The sequence below is a fragment of the Tursiops truncatus genome, chromosome 20 (genome assembly GCF_011762595.2).
Source record: "Tursiops truncatus isolate mTurTru1 chromosome 20, mTurTru1.mat.Y, whole genome shotgun sequence".
Taxonomy (NCBI): Eukaryota; Metazoa; Chordata; class Mammalia; order Artiodactyla; family Delphinidae; genus Tursiops; species Tursiops truncatus.
Window position 1 is genome coordinate 18,393,057 of NC_047053.1, and position 14,423 is coordinate 18,407,479.

Below are 14,423 nucleotides of genomic sequence, written 5' to 3' on the forward strand. Positions count from 1 at the left end.
AAGCAGACGGCAAATGCCTGCCATTCCTTAAGGCACTTAACGTGAGAGCTATTGGATCAATGAATTTCCATCTCGCACATAAAAGGAGGCCTCGAGATGGTTCCTAGATCGTGAACACTTTGAAAACCTGGACTGGGCCTTACATCTGTATCCCTGAGTGCCTGGCACATAGTAGGTGCTCTTTGCAATTTACTGGATAGGAAGGCGTGAGCTCTGAGGCGGGGCTGTTTCATCCACCTCCTAGATGGTCCCGTCAGACCACTGCCTACTGGGCCGGGAGTTTTAACCGAAGCACATATATTTTCTGCACAGCACTTTGCATGTGCTTTAAGCAGGTTTTCTCAGAATGACAGAAGTCAGGCTGCTTCTGGCGAATTCATGGATGCCTGCCTCCAGCGGTGCTTCTGGCTTATGGCATCATTTCTCCAGATTCCTTGGCACCTGCGGAGACCACCTCTCCAGTATGAAGGCCCACTCTAACAGTGAGCTCAGAATCGCAGCCAGCCGCACACAGCATGTTCCTGTGCTCCAGACTTGCAGAATTCAGTCCAGAGCCGGCACTTCTCCCTCTGGGGAGGTCCTCGGTACCGGGCACTAGGACAAGAGTCTTTCCTGGAAGCAGAGGTGTTGGGGAAACCATGGCAACCAACCGCATCCCTCTTGCTGTGTCCCATTTGTGATGGGGGCTGGGAACCGTGCTACCCTTGAGAGCTGCTTAGACCTTCCAGCTACGTGGAAATTTTCTGATCATTTTTTAATTTAATTTTAATTTTTATCAAAGCAATACATGTACATCATTTAAAAAGCCAGTTGGTACTGCTCTACCTCTCCCCACCCCCCGAGTCCCACTCCTCGGAGGCTACCACTCTCAATGGTTTGAGCTGTTTCTTCCGGTACTGACTTTCATATTTTCACGGACATCAATTGCTCGACAGTTATTTCTTGGCTTTTAAAATTTTTATATATTACCTACTGAATTTCTACCATGGGAGCTAAGGGTGTAGGTTTCTTGTATGAAGTATCCTAGCATATTCCCTTGCCTTTCACCCTCCTATATAGGCTTAGGTGATATTTTGATTAAGTCAGTATCCAGCTTTTGCATAATTATGACTATGTGAGTATTGCCCACACCCCAGCCTTATCGTGTATAACGTTTTCGATCTCCTCCTTGTGAAACTATTTTGTTTTTCCTATTTTTTTCCTTTTTGTTTTGTTTGGCTTGTACCTATAGCAGAAATGGAAAAAAAAAAAAAGGTCAAACTCATAGAAAGATCAGAAAAGCATTTGCCAGGACTGGGAGTGGGGGAAATGGAGAGGTTAGTGAAAGTGTACAAACTTTCAGTTATAAGATCAGTAAGTTCGCATGGCACAGGGAGATCAGCTCAGTGCTTTGTGTCCACCTAGAGAGATGGGGTAGGGTGGGTGGGAGGGAGGGAGACGCAAGAGGGAAGAGATATGGGGACACATGTATATGTATGGCTGATTCACTTTGTTATACAGCAGAAACTAACACACCATTGTAAAGCAATTATACTCCAATAAAGATGTTAAAAAAAAAAAAAGACCGGGCTTCCCTGGAGGTGCAGTGGTTGAGAGTCCGCCTACTGATGCAGGGGACATGGGTTCGTGCCCTGGTCCGGGAGGATCCCACATGCCGCGGAGCGGCTGGGCCCGTGAGCCATGGCTGCTGAGCCTGCGCGTCCGGAGCCTATGCTCCACAACGGGAGAGGCCACAACAGTGAGAGGCCCGCGTACCGCAAAAAAAAAAAAAAGAATCAATAAGGTGAGAGGATTTAATGTAAAACACGGTGACTATAGTTGATAACACTGTAGCATATAATTGAAATTTGCTGAGAGTAGAACTTAAATGCTTTCATGTATATGTATATATAGGAATATATTATATATATATAAATATAAATATATTTGAAACCAAATTCTATCCTCATACTTCATTTGTAGGTTGCTGGATATAGAGCTCTATCTTAGACAAGAAAGATTCCCACCCCCCCTTGGTCCCTGCCCCAAATGTGAAGGCATTCTGCCATTGTCTTCTGGCTTCAACTACCCCTGTGGAGAAGTCTATTCTGATTCTAGATCCTAGGTATGTGACTGTTTTTTTTCCTCTCTAGAACCTTTTAAAAGGTTTTCTTTATCTGTATGAGGCCGAATTTCACAAGGATGCATCTTGGTCTGGTTCTTTTGCCACTTATTACAGGACTTAGTGAATTCTTTTAATATGGAAAATCATGTGGGTCAGTTGGGAATTTTTCTTATTTTATTTCTTTGGCAACATCCTCTTCTCCACTCTCTCACTTTTGTTATTCTAGAACTCCTAGTTGTAGGATGTTGGGCTTTCTGGATTTATCCTCTCATGTTCATATTTTTTTCTCTCCCATCTTCCATCTTTTTGTCTTTTTGTTTTACTTTTCAGGCGATTTCCTAAATTCCAAAGCTTCTGTGGGTTTAAAAAAATGGTTGCAATAATATTTTTAATTTCCAGGATGTTTTTTTTAAAAAACTTTTTCTTTGAATGTTACTTTTTAATAGCATCCTGTTTTAATAGCTGGTGTTTATGAATGCATTATTCATATTATCTCTTATCTCTTGAGAATTTTAATTAAAACAGTTTGATGTTTCCTTCTGCTTCCTACACTTATTTTTTATTTATCAAACACATACATAGTGCTTAATATTATTCAGGCACTTTTCTAAGTATTTCAAAAATATTAACTCATTTCGATCTTCCTAACAACCTTGAAGAGTAGATAATAATATTATTTTCATTTTAGAGGTGATGGAACTGAGGCTCAGAGAGGTTAAGTAACTTGTCGAAGGTCACATAGCTAGTAAGTTGTATAGCTGGATTTGAACCCGGGTTCTAGTGCTTTTTGCCATTAATCATTATCTCTATTTCCTCAAAGTTTCTTTTTTGTTTGTATGGTTTTGGTTCCTTTCCTGTTAGTGGCTCCCCTCAAATGCTTGGCTTGTTGACTCTCCATTCATAGTTAAGAGGTACTTATTAGTTTTTAAAAATTTATTTATTTATTTTTGGCTGCATTGGGTCTTTGTTGCTGTGCGCGGGTTTTCTCTAGCTGTGGAGAGCCGGGGTTACTCTTCGTTGTGGTGCACGGGCTTCTCATTGCAGTGGCTCCTCTTGTTACGGGGCATGGGCTCTAGGTGCACGGGCTTCAGTAGTTGTGACGCATGGGCTTAGTTGCTCCACCGCAGGTGGGATCTTCCTGGACCAGGGCTCAAACCTGTGTCCCCTGCATTTGCAGGTGGATTCTTAATCACTGCGCCACCAGGGAAGCCCAACTGGTACTTCGAGCCTGGACAGTCTTCCTTGTGTGTGGGAAGACTTACCAGGGGACTTCACCCTCGGGTGATCTAACTAGGTTTGTGTGGGGACTCCTGACTGTCATTCTCTGTGAATCTTTTCTATTGAGCTTGTCAGTGTCTCCAGGAAGGGATTCCCCAGATCTCTGGTTGGGGGTGGGCGAGGTAGATTAGTCTGGCTGGGGGGTCTCACTCCTCAGTAAGCAGAATTTCAGCTTATCTCCCTGTTTTCTGTACAGCACCTTACCCATGCCCTCAGCTTTGCCTGGTCTCCCCCAGCCCAGAGCCTGTCTATTTCAATCTTATCTTTTGCTGGGGCGCAGAGAGATATTTGGCTGCTTTGGGCCATGGGAGGACATCTGGGGGACTTAACAGCCCCTTTTACAGACTTTTAACTAATCCTCCTAGTTTTACCTGCACCTCTCAACCCTGTCGTCAACAGTATGTGATGCCTCCAACCCCTCATACTTTCTGGGAGGAGGGGGGCATCTATGGTGAGAATCGCTTGACTTTAATTGGTTTCCCTGTGCAGAGCCTGATCCTTCAGCCTTGTCTGCTCAGTCAGTTACCATCTGCTCTCCATTTTCCAAAAACTTGCTGACATCTACTACTGTCTTCTCACCCATCTTCTTCGTCCTCGTGGGTTTATACTCTTAAAAAAAAAATCCTTGTTGCAATTTAGGGGAAGTTTGGGGAGGGAGCCTCCACACATACTTATGTTCATTCCACTGTGTCTGACCAGAAATCTACACTGTCAATTTCCCTGAAGCTTTGGAGCTCAGCAGGCACCTCATGGACTCCTTTCACTATGCCAGGAGAAGGGGGAGGGATGTAGAGCTGGTCTCTGGGATGTACACAACCATAGGACCAATGGGTGCTTTTCATTCCCAATAACATCGGTTGCCCATTCAGTGGTTTTCAAGCTGGGCTCCTTGGAGTCCTAGGGTTCCTCCAGGAATGTCTCAGGGTCGGCCACAGTGAGTATGGAGAAATCAAACTGGGGGCCCCGTCTCCAGCTGGACCAGAGCAGCTCTACCTTTATCTGCTTTATATATTGGAGCTGTGCTAAAGCTTTTGTTCAGTACAAGGATACTGCGATGGAAAAAAAAAAAGAGGAAAAAATAGAAAAGGAGAACAGCAGCAGACCTATCATTAGATGCCATTCTGTCTCCAAAGATGTCACTGGAGCTTTTTTTTTCTGAGCTATTTTCATGGCAGGGCCTTTACAATCACATTTTGAACATTAAAGGAATATAGTGGAAGGAGAATCGCTTTTGGGTCCATATGTGGGATTTCAGCTTTGGTTCAACCACTTAGTGAAGTGTGTGTTCTTGGGGAGATTCCCCCAAGGGGAACACACAAGCCCAGCTTCTCTGGGCTCCAGTGTCTTTATTTTTCAGTGGGGATAACACCTCGTTAGCAGGGTCACTTGGAGGATTCATGGGATAGAATGTTCACGGCACATAGTAGCTACTCATTAATATTAGTTTCTTCCTCAGCCTGGCCCCATCAGTGTGCAAAACACAGCAATTTTTTTTTCTCTCTCAACAGATATGTCAAAAAATATTTATTGCCCTGGTATGTGTCAGTGAGCCAGACAGTCCAAGATCCCTATCTCTTGGAGCATGTGTTTCAATAGAGGAGGATGGTATACTCGAAGGTGACACACGACATGGAACAAAGGACAAGCAGAACAGATAAGGAGGGGTAAGGAGTGGGGCGGGGGTACAATCTTCAGTAGGGTAGTCAGGGTAGGTGATGTCTGAGCAAAGACTCAATGGAGGTGAAGCAATAAGCCATGTGGGTCCGAGCAGGGAATTCTAGGCAGAAGGAAAGGAGAATGCAGATGCTTGAAGGTAAGCTTTCCTGGAGGGTACAAGGAGTTCCAGGGAAGCCAGAGTCGTTACTGCCAAGCGAACAAGGGGACAGGGTAAAGGGGATGAGGCTGGGGAGATAATATAAGGCAAGACATTGACCTCTATTAGAGCACTGACTCTCAAAATAATTGCTCAAAAATATAATGTCAAATTCATTTTCCCGCAATATTAGAACTTGGGGACCTCACGGCGGAGTTTACTTGATTACAAAGCGTATTCTACATCAGGGTGAATGAAGGATATAAACTCTGAACCTGTCTATTTAGAATGCAAGCTCATTAGAGGGCTCCCTGCACACCAATTCTGGTTCTCTCAGATGTAACCCATCCCCACCCTCGCCCCTCTTTCCCCAGCAGGGCCATTCTTGGGACAGTCTCGGGAACCCAGCTCCCTCAGGGCTCCCATGTCCTTCCATGAACACACCCCTGCGCACTGATTGGTCCAGAGGTGGGCACCTGACTGGCTGGACCAATGAGTCCCTTCCCTGTTTTTTTTTTTTTTGTTGTTGTTGTTGTCGTTCTTTTTTAATAGGATATCAGTGAGAGAACCAGAATGGTCTCTCGCTGGTGGCAGGACGTGTAAGATATACATCTATTGGGAACCACGTGTGAAAAGATATATGTGTGGAAAAAGCCTGTCTCTAGTGAGAGAGAATAAAGCAGTTAAGAAAGAGGAGAGGTGAGAGAAGGGGTGAGAGATCGAGGAATCTCCTGCCCTTGGTTCCAGTTGTTTCTGATGCTGCACCCTTGCCTTCCTGCTGCTGGGTTGTTGAAGTTTGCCTTGGATTCCACGGGCAATACAATTCCTTCTATGCCCAGGCTTGTTTGAATCTGGTTTCTCTCATTTGCAGCCTAGATAACCCACTGCTTATTTCTTTTATCTTTGAAGTTACTCAGAGGCATCTACACAGAGTTTCATTTTTAACAACCTCCCACCCGCCTTCAATTTAATTTCCTTTAGAAAAACGTTGGTCATGAAATCTGCACTTCCGTAGTCGAGGACAGCTTTTCTGTCCTTTTTCTATTTTGTGAGCTCCTCCATGAAAAAGAAGGTTTTCCACGGTCAAAAGCACTGAGGAAATAAATGGTGTATGCAATACGCCTATCCTGGAGATTTATAATGTAGTGTATTAAAGAACTCCTGTCTTGAATTAATGTGTTTAATTTTGCCTAACCAGGGTTCCCCAGATCCTTTCTATTCCTGTAACACGTAACATCTGAAACTGCTAACAGCCCATAGGGCCGACTTGGGGGCATACGGTCAAGGTCCATGTGTGACTGAGCCTGCCATCTTCAAAATGGCATATTTCCAGGCTGCCTTGCACAAGGATGTTTGACCAAGGAGGCACTGTCAGCCCGGAGGAAAGGACACTTTTGGTAAATTTCATAGTTACTTTCTACTCGCTAAGCATGAGTCCATAGGGTTGGGTCCACCCAAAGAGGGCGCCTCTTCCTAATTCACTCCTTGGCACCAAAGGTCCATCCTCCAGGTCAGAGTTACACCTGGGGGCGTGGCTCCCCCACTGCTCCCTTAAATGTCTGAGAGGTGAAGCAAGAGTGTGCCAACGGCTCTGCTTTGAGAATGAGACATCCAGATGATAAGGTGCCCTTGTGTAGGTATGAGATATCTGGCATAGTCTCTGCCTCTGGGATGGGTTTGACCATCCTCCCATCTACTGGTTGCCGTTATCAACCTTCCACTGCTTACAGTTTGCAGACAGCTCTCATCTGATCGGCTGATAAAGGCAGGGCTGGGGGTTTGATCTTCGGTCTGACTCTGTAAAGCCACTTTCCTGTCCTCCTACTTTGCCTCTGTCATCAAGTTGTCTGTGGCCACTCCCTCAACAGCCAACTTTCAATTTCTTTCTTCTCCATCATCACCCAAATACCTCCTCTAAGGACCCAGGCTCCTTTGCCTGGGGATTGAGAGGAAGTGGAAACGTAAAGGAGGCAAGATGGCATCTGTGGAGCCACACGGCTTGGCAGGTCAGGAAGGCTCCTCCCTGCCGAGGACTGTGGCGGCGAGAGGCTTGGCCGTGCCCCCAGCCCATGGGAGCAATGAGCAAACAGCAGGATGTGGCCGTGCCTCCTTAGGTGGCCTTGTGGACCAGCATCCCTCACCGGCCAGAGCCCGCCTCTCCTCCTTCGGCAGGTGTGTGGACCTCACTCCCACCCACGTGAGGCTCACCCCGCCAACCAGCGCAGGAAACGAGCAGCTTTAAGGTGACCAGAGTCTCCAAGAGATGCTCGTGCATGGTGACGTATCAGCCTGAAGAAAGGTACCATAGAGGAAGCCTGGAGGTGGGGATTCAGGAGGCCTGGCTGGGTGGCCTGGGTGAAGCCCCGAACCTCAGCCTCCTTCCCTGGCAAACGGGGATGAGGGGCCCTTCCTAGCACGCAGGGCTGCGGAGGAGGGAGGACGATTACGGTCCCAGAGGGACCGTCTCCCACATTGCTGGAGGGGGGCCAAGGGATACTGAATTCAGGAAAGTGGACGGGATCATCGAAGCGTCTGCTCAACCAGGGTCAGACTGGGCTTGGAGGGCCTGGAGCCTGAGGTGAGCTGCCAGAGATGGTGCCGGAACGAGTCGCGTGGCGCCCTCTTGCCGCTCAGTTGCAGCAGCCGGAGGAGGACTGAGCACAATGGGAGGTGACTGGCCCTGCGCACCGCCCCCCCGCCCCCCGCACCGCACCGTGGGATGCTCAGGCCAGAGCCGCCGGGAGGGCCGGTGCGGGGGAGGGGGGAGAGCTCGGGGTTTGCGGGTGGTCGTCCCGGTGGGGGTCAGAAGCCTGGTGAGCCTGGGCCTGGTGAGGGCCAGACCTCAGGATGGGGGCTGGGGGGACCGGCTGCAGGAGTCACGGGGTGGGGACCGCAAGAAGTGAGGGCCAGCCTGCTCGGCCTCCAACCTCTCCTCGGCGCCAACCTGAGGGCCCAAGCCTCTGTCCTGCTGGAATCTTCTCTCCCTTCATCCCTCTTTGAGGCCCCTCCCAGGCCCATCTCTAGACCCCCTCCCCCGTCCCCCCCATTTCGCTCTGAACCCAGCGTTAATCTCACTTTGGGTCTCCTTGGCATCCAGTGTCCCATGCTTGGGCCCCTTTTTACTCTCTCCACCTGCTGAGATTCTAGAGGCGGTCAGCATCCCTGGGCTTACTGGCCGCATCACTCCAACCTCTGCTTCCGTCATCACGTTGCCTTCTCTGTCTGACCTCTTATGAGGACCCACCTGTGTAATCCAGGATAATCTCAAGACCCCGTGCAAGTACCCCATGTTTTCCCTGAACCCTCCCTCCTCCCAGGCGAAGGCTGCCGTCCTGCCGCAGCACGCAGGACCCTCACGTCCCACTGGATTCTGCGTCTCCTCCTCTAGGCTGTGATCAAGGGCTTGGTCTTTTTCAATTTAATGTCCTTATTTATGTGCAAAGCCTGAGATAGCATACGTGACTAATGAACAGTTTGCTGAATAAATAAATGCATAATTGGATGCATGAAATAAGCTTTGGGGACTGTACACATGGGCAGCCATGGTGCCAGGCCCCTGTGTCTGTGTGCTTCAGTTCTCCAGCAGCCTCTCCACCTTCCCTCAGTGGGAGGAGTCTGCTTTCCTTTCCCTTGGGCCTGCTAGCTGGGCTGGGATATTCAAGCTGGTGGTAGAGGAAGGAGCTGGTTCACCCCTTCCTCTTCTCCTGAAACCAAGCCACCTACCTCCCCATCCATACTTGTTAATTCCAACCTTCCTCCCTGCCTTCCCTTTCCAGTGGTCCCATCATCTGCCCGCTCCCACCTAGTGAAATCCAAGGTAACCCAGGGCATCATTGCAGTCCATACCAGGGACATCCTTATGTTGACTGTCATGTCACTAACCCCTTGACAGACAGCAGTCCTTCACCAGGTGGGCCAAGACAGCCCACCCGAGGCAAACGTCTTTCAGAGTCCGCACCCCTCCACCGTCACCCACTGCCCCAGTCCCTGGCCCAGCTCACCTGTCTCTCCCCAGATGGGCAGGTACTCATCTTGCTGAATGTCCAGCATGATCTCCAGCCCGTTGCCTGTCCCCCCCTTGACTGTTGTGAGCAGAGGTTTGCCATCCTCGCCTGAGTTAAACATGTAACACTTCCCATATTTTGTAAACACCTGAAGGAGAGAAGAGAGAGAGAGAAGCACATGGGTGACTTCAGACTGGGCTCCAGAGACTGGGGAGACCCCAGAAATCCAACAGCAGGCTAGAGTCCCCACTGCCCGTCACAATCAACCCTCCTGGCGACAATGATTCCTCGCCCCTGGCTAATGGCCTGACTTTTGCCAAGTGGGACTCTGGCATCAAAGAACACATCTGGACACCTTTGGCTTTTGTTGCAGTGGGATCTGCTCTTTTCTCCCTCTGTACACCACAGCCCCGCCCTGGGCAGGAACGCGCCTTTCAAGTGTCCGGCATTATCTGTATCCTCTTGACCCTCTAATCTGCGCCTCCAGCCCCAAGCTCTCTCTCGGGTTCCAGACACACTGATCCCACTGCCTGCTAAGCGTGGCCTCAGGGGGACCCATGGATCCCCGACACTCAGCATGTCCCCGTGGGATCAAATCTTCCTCAGCCTCTGTGCCCCACTGGATGGTTCTCCGGTACACTGTGTCCCGGGGAACAGCATTGCCACCTGCCTAGGGGCTCACGCCAGACCCTCAGAGCGGCTGCCCACACCTCCTCTTCCTTACCCCCACAGGCAATTAGCCGGCAGGGCCCGTCAACACTGTCTCTACATCCGACTTGAATTTTGCCTTCTCTCTTCTGCACTGCTTTAACTTAGGACCCCCATCATTTCTTGCCTGGGATGCTGCAGTTTCCCAGCTAGGCTCCCGGATTCCAGACAACTTTCTCCAGCCCCTCCTCTAAGTTCACTGTGGCTCAGTCTTTCAGAAATGCAAACCTATTATATTAAGCCTGTGCTTAAAATCCACCAGGACTGCCCATCCCCCTTACAGTAAGGTCCAGGCCCTCCTTCCACACCCAGTTTTCTATGATGCTCTCTGCCTGCTCTATCCTCCTCTTCCCATCTGAGTCCACGAGAATCCACTAGAAGAGAAGCTCCATGGCTTCAGAGACTACCTCTGCACGTACATCGAGGAATCTAGCACAGGGCCTGGCACCTGGGGGTGCTCCAGAAATATATGTCAAGTGGATGAATGAATGAATGAACAAGTGAGTGAGTGGGTGGGTGGAGCAGATCAAACAACTTGCAGCACCTCTGGATGTGTCCTGTTGGTTCACATAATACTTGCGGTTTTCTAGTTGCTGCTGCTGCCACCTGTAACCCCTCTCATTCCTCTTTCTGCCTGGACAACATCTAGTTCTCTGCCTGGGCAGCCTCTGTTCTCCAAGACTGGATTGATGCATCTCCTCCTGCAAGATACCTTCCCGTGCTCCTGGACCAAGTTATATGACATCCCTCCTCACTGTGCCCCTTGCTCTTTCACCACGGCAGCTATCACGTGCAACAGTAAACATGGGTGGGTACTGTTCCTCCCATTATGCAGAGGAAGAAACCACAGCTCAGAGAGGTTAAGCGACTTGCCTAAGGTCACACAGCTATTAAGTAGAGAAGCTGAGATTCAAAGCCATGTCTGTCTGACTCTAACACACGTGATCTTTCTGAGCATGTTGACATTGTCACTGGGATGTTTCTGAGCCATACGCTGCTCCTCTCTGCCTTGCTTTTTCCATCAGCCAATCAATATTCATATGCATGAGCTCCTACTATGTGCAAGTATTATGGGGACTGTACAAGCCCTGCTACTGCTTCTTGTTTTATAACCTCACACTCCCAGTATTTTCCTTTATAGCACACATCAAAGCGTGTAACTAGATGGCGATTCACGCGATTGTTTGTTGGAGGGGGCGGGGCTGTGTCTGTTTTGTGGAATGAATGAATGAATGGGCTCCAAGTTGTTGCTACTCCCATCCCCCTGCCCACCTCTGGGAGGTGCCCTTTGGTGCTGGGCAGCCTTGCTGGTTCTGGCGGGAGCTCACGCTGACATCTTGTCCCACCCCCTTCCCTCTCTTTCTCTGCTCTGGCCTTCTCAGCTTCCTAACTGATTGCTCCTAAGCATTTTTGCTTGCTTCTCCATGAAGGTATTTATTAGAGGAAAGACAGTTTACCTTTGCAGAGGCAGGAGAAGGGGCTCAGAGGCAGGAGAAGGGGCTCAGAGACAGGCGGGCTCATGCTCACTGCACTTCTCTGCTGGCCTCCTTCTCAGCCGCTCCTGCCTGGGCTTTTCGGAGAGGATCACTCTCCTCTCTGCTCAACATCAAAGGCCTGAGAGCTATGTACACACAGTGCAGTTTTGCTACAAATTTGGGACAAGATGCCGCTCCCCTTCCCCATTTCGATGCATAATGACGTGTAAGTGTAACATGCGCTTCCAATTTATGCCTTATCGCCGCCAGCCAGAAAATACAATTTATTTAAGTCTAGACTTTTAGGTTGAGCCTGCTGCTTCTTCAGACCTGCCATTCTCCAAGGCGCTTCTCGGTAAGTGCTGACAGCCCCGTCGTGGATGGCAGGGCTGGATTTGCAAGGTTGCTAAGAGTCTAGAATTGTCCTTAGTTGAATCGGTTTGTAAGAATTAATGGTGCACGTTTCAAACCTGGATCTCCAGGAGTGATGGGGCGGTTGTAGGGGGAAGCCTGAGATAAAGATGGGCCCCATGACCATCAGTTTCATTGCTCACACTGGTACCGTGTGTTACAGTTCAGAGATGGCACGTGGGCAGCTTCAACTTTCTCAATGGCCCCGTGAAGTCGGAGGGAAGAAAACCAACAGTTCCTGAGCCTCTACTCTGTGCTGGTCCCTGCTTGGCATTTTCATAGGAGTTATAGCATTCCTAATTATGGTCTCAACTACCCTGATGGGGAAGCATCTTATTATCACATGCCCATTTTACAGTTGGGAAGACTGAGACTTAGTGAAGAGGTAGGTAGTAGAGCTGGGACTCATGGGTGTGACTTTACCACCAAGGAAGGAACACTGAAATTTCGAGCCAGACAAGAAGGTATCAAAGCAGATTTCTCATTATCTGTCAAGTCCGTGGCCTTGAACATGGCATTTACTTTTCCCAACTCCAGTTTCTTCATCTGAAAATTGAGCAAGATAATCTTGCCACATGGTTGTAACGCCTAAATGAGAGAATGCAAGTGAATTTGTTTGGAAGATTACATAATAGACATCTTCACGAGTCATGAATCCATACTAGGTCCTTTTCAGCAAAAGAGAGAGAAATTATTTGGGTTACGGGGGAGGTCAGTCATCAATTGAAGAATGGGGGTGGGGTTGAGGAGTCCTGTCCTCTCTGCTTACGTCCCCACGATACTAAGCTCATCTTGAAGTAGTTATAGGGGATGGAAACTGCCATGTGCCACTAACTGTTTATTCCTTAAGAATGTTAAGCCTGTTGCTGAAAGCCCAGGGCAGCCAATGAGATCGCTGGGGCCATGGAGTTCTGTAGGAAGGGGACATACTTTGATGCACAAAATCCACTTTGAAAATCTACATTTGGATTCCAACAACTGAATTGTAACCGGTTACTGGTGGAGTGGATAGCCACCGCCAGTCTGAACCTGGCACGTTCTAGCCTGTAATTTTCAGTTTTGGTAGTGTCTTTGTCTGCTTTTGGTATCAGGGTGATGGTGGCTTCATAGAATGACTCTGGGAGAGTTCCCTCCTCTTCAGTCTTTTGGAAGAGTTTGAGAAGGATCGGTATAAGTTATTCTTTGTATGTTTGGTGGAATTCCCCAGTGAAGCCCTCTGGCCCTGGACTTTTGTTTACAGGGAGTTTTTTTTTTTTTTTTTTAAACTACAGATTCTATTTCACTTCTAGTGATTGGTCTGTTCAAATGATCTATTTCTTTTTGATTCAGTTTTGGTGGGCCATATGTTTCTAGAAACTTGTCCATTTCTTCTAGGTTATTCAATCTGTTGGCATATAATTGTCCACAGTTGGCACGTTCTAGATAAAAGAAACCTGGGTGTGGGGATGGGGAGAGGGTCTCACTGCCTTCCAGTAGGTCTAAGAATAGCCCCGATGTCACAGACTGGCTTTGCTACCCTCTCTGGAGCACCATTCACATTTTATCTGTTGTCACTAATTTTTGCAGCAGCCCTATGAGTTTGGTATTATCACCCCTGTCTTACAGATAAGGAAACTGAGGCCCAGAGAGGCTGAACCAGGTCATAGAGCCGGTAAGTAGAGATTCCAGGGTGAAAGTCATCTTTGCCAAAAATCTTCCTGCCCAAATGTCTCATTTTGCATGTGGAGAGTCTAAGGTTCAGAGAGGTGAAGTGTCCTGCCCCAGGTCACACAGCTAGTTTGGGAGCACTGGGCTTGGGTCTACGCTCTTCCTCTAAAGCTTTCTCTTTGCACATGCCAGGGGTTGGAGATTACGGCTAAGCTTCCCTCGCCGGGGTACTGCATCCAGGAATAAGAAAGATTGGCAACTCCAGCTGGCCTGGGTACCAGCCTCTAGGCTCGGTATGACCTGTTGGGGCACCCCGCCTTGCAGAGCCTGGGAAATGCAACGCGGAGCCCTTGCTGGGAACGGTTAGGAACGGCAGATACCCACGAAGGCACAGTTTTCTGGTCCAATTAGTAGTGCAAACATTTCAACACCATGTACCTGCTTAAGAAAATAAATTATGTATAAGCTCCCTTAAAATAAATTATGTATAAGAAGCTCCCTTAAGGACTGTTGAAATAACCGCTTACTAGCACACAACTGGGCCTGCAATCTTCAAACCTTGCAACCCTTCATTAATCCTGACCTTTAGGGCTTCTCCTAAGCAGTGGGTTCCTTGTCTCTTCTTGCTTATTACACTTGAAGGAAATGAAATTGTGCTGCTCCAAAAGGCCTCTAAAGCTCAGTCTTGAGTTGAATGAACTTTCCTCCCAGTGAGTCGCTGAAATTTCTCATTAGGCTGCTTTCAAAATAATGGACGTGCTGAAGCCCACTGTTTCATCTGCTCTGTTCTTCTCCGTCAAACTCCTCCAACACATTTCACACATGGGGAAGTGAGACAGTCTGTCAAATGGGTTACCAGGCTTCCAGTAAACAAAATGAAGCTGTCTTTTGTTTTCTGAAGTTGCAAGGAACGTGTTTGAAAATGAAGTACGGCAGAGGGATGTGTGCGTGAGGAGGCCGCCATAGACGGTCAGCTCTTTGAA

General features: G+C 48.5%; 1 protein-coding gene across 2 annotated transcripts in view; it reads right to left on the bottom strand.

Moving 5' to 3' along the window:
* The window catches only part of ASIC2 (acid sensing ion channel subunit 2), a 1,024,770-nt gene that overhangs the window by 69,213 nt on the left and 941,134 nt on the right, over positions 1-14,423 (bottom strand). For both annotated transcript variants that reach the window (XM_033847876.2, XM_033847875.2), the window contains exon 2: positions 9,197-9,347. In XM_033847876.2, coding sequence (XP_033703767.1) covers positions 9,197-9,347 — 151 coding nt within the window. The remainder of the gene's footprint in view (positions 1-9,196; positions 9,348-14,423) is intronic.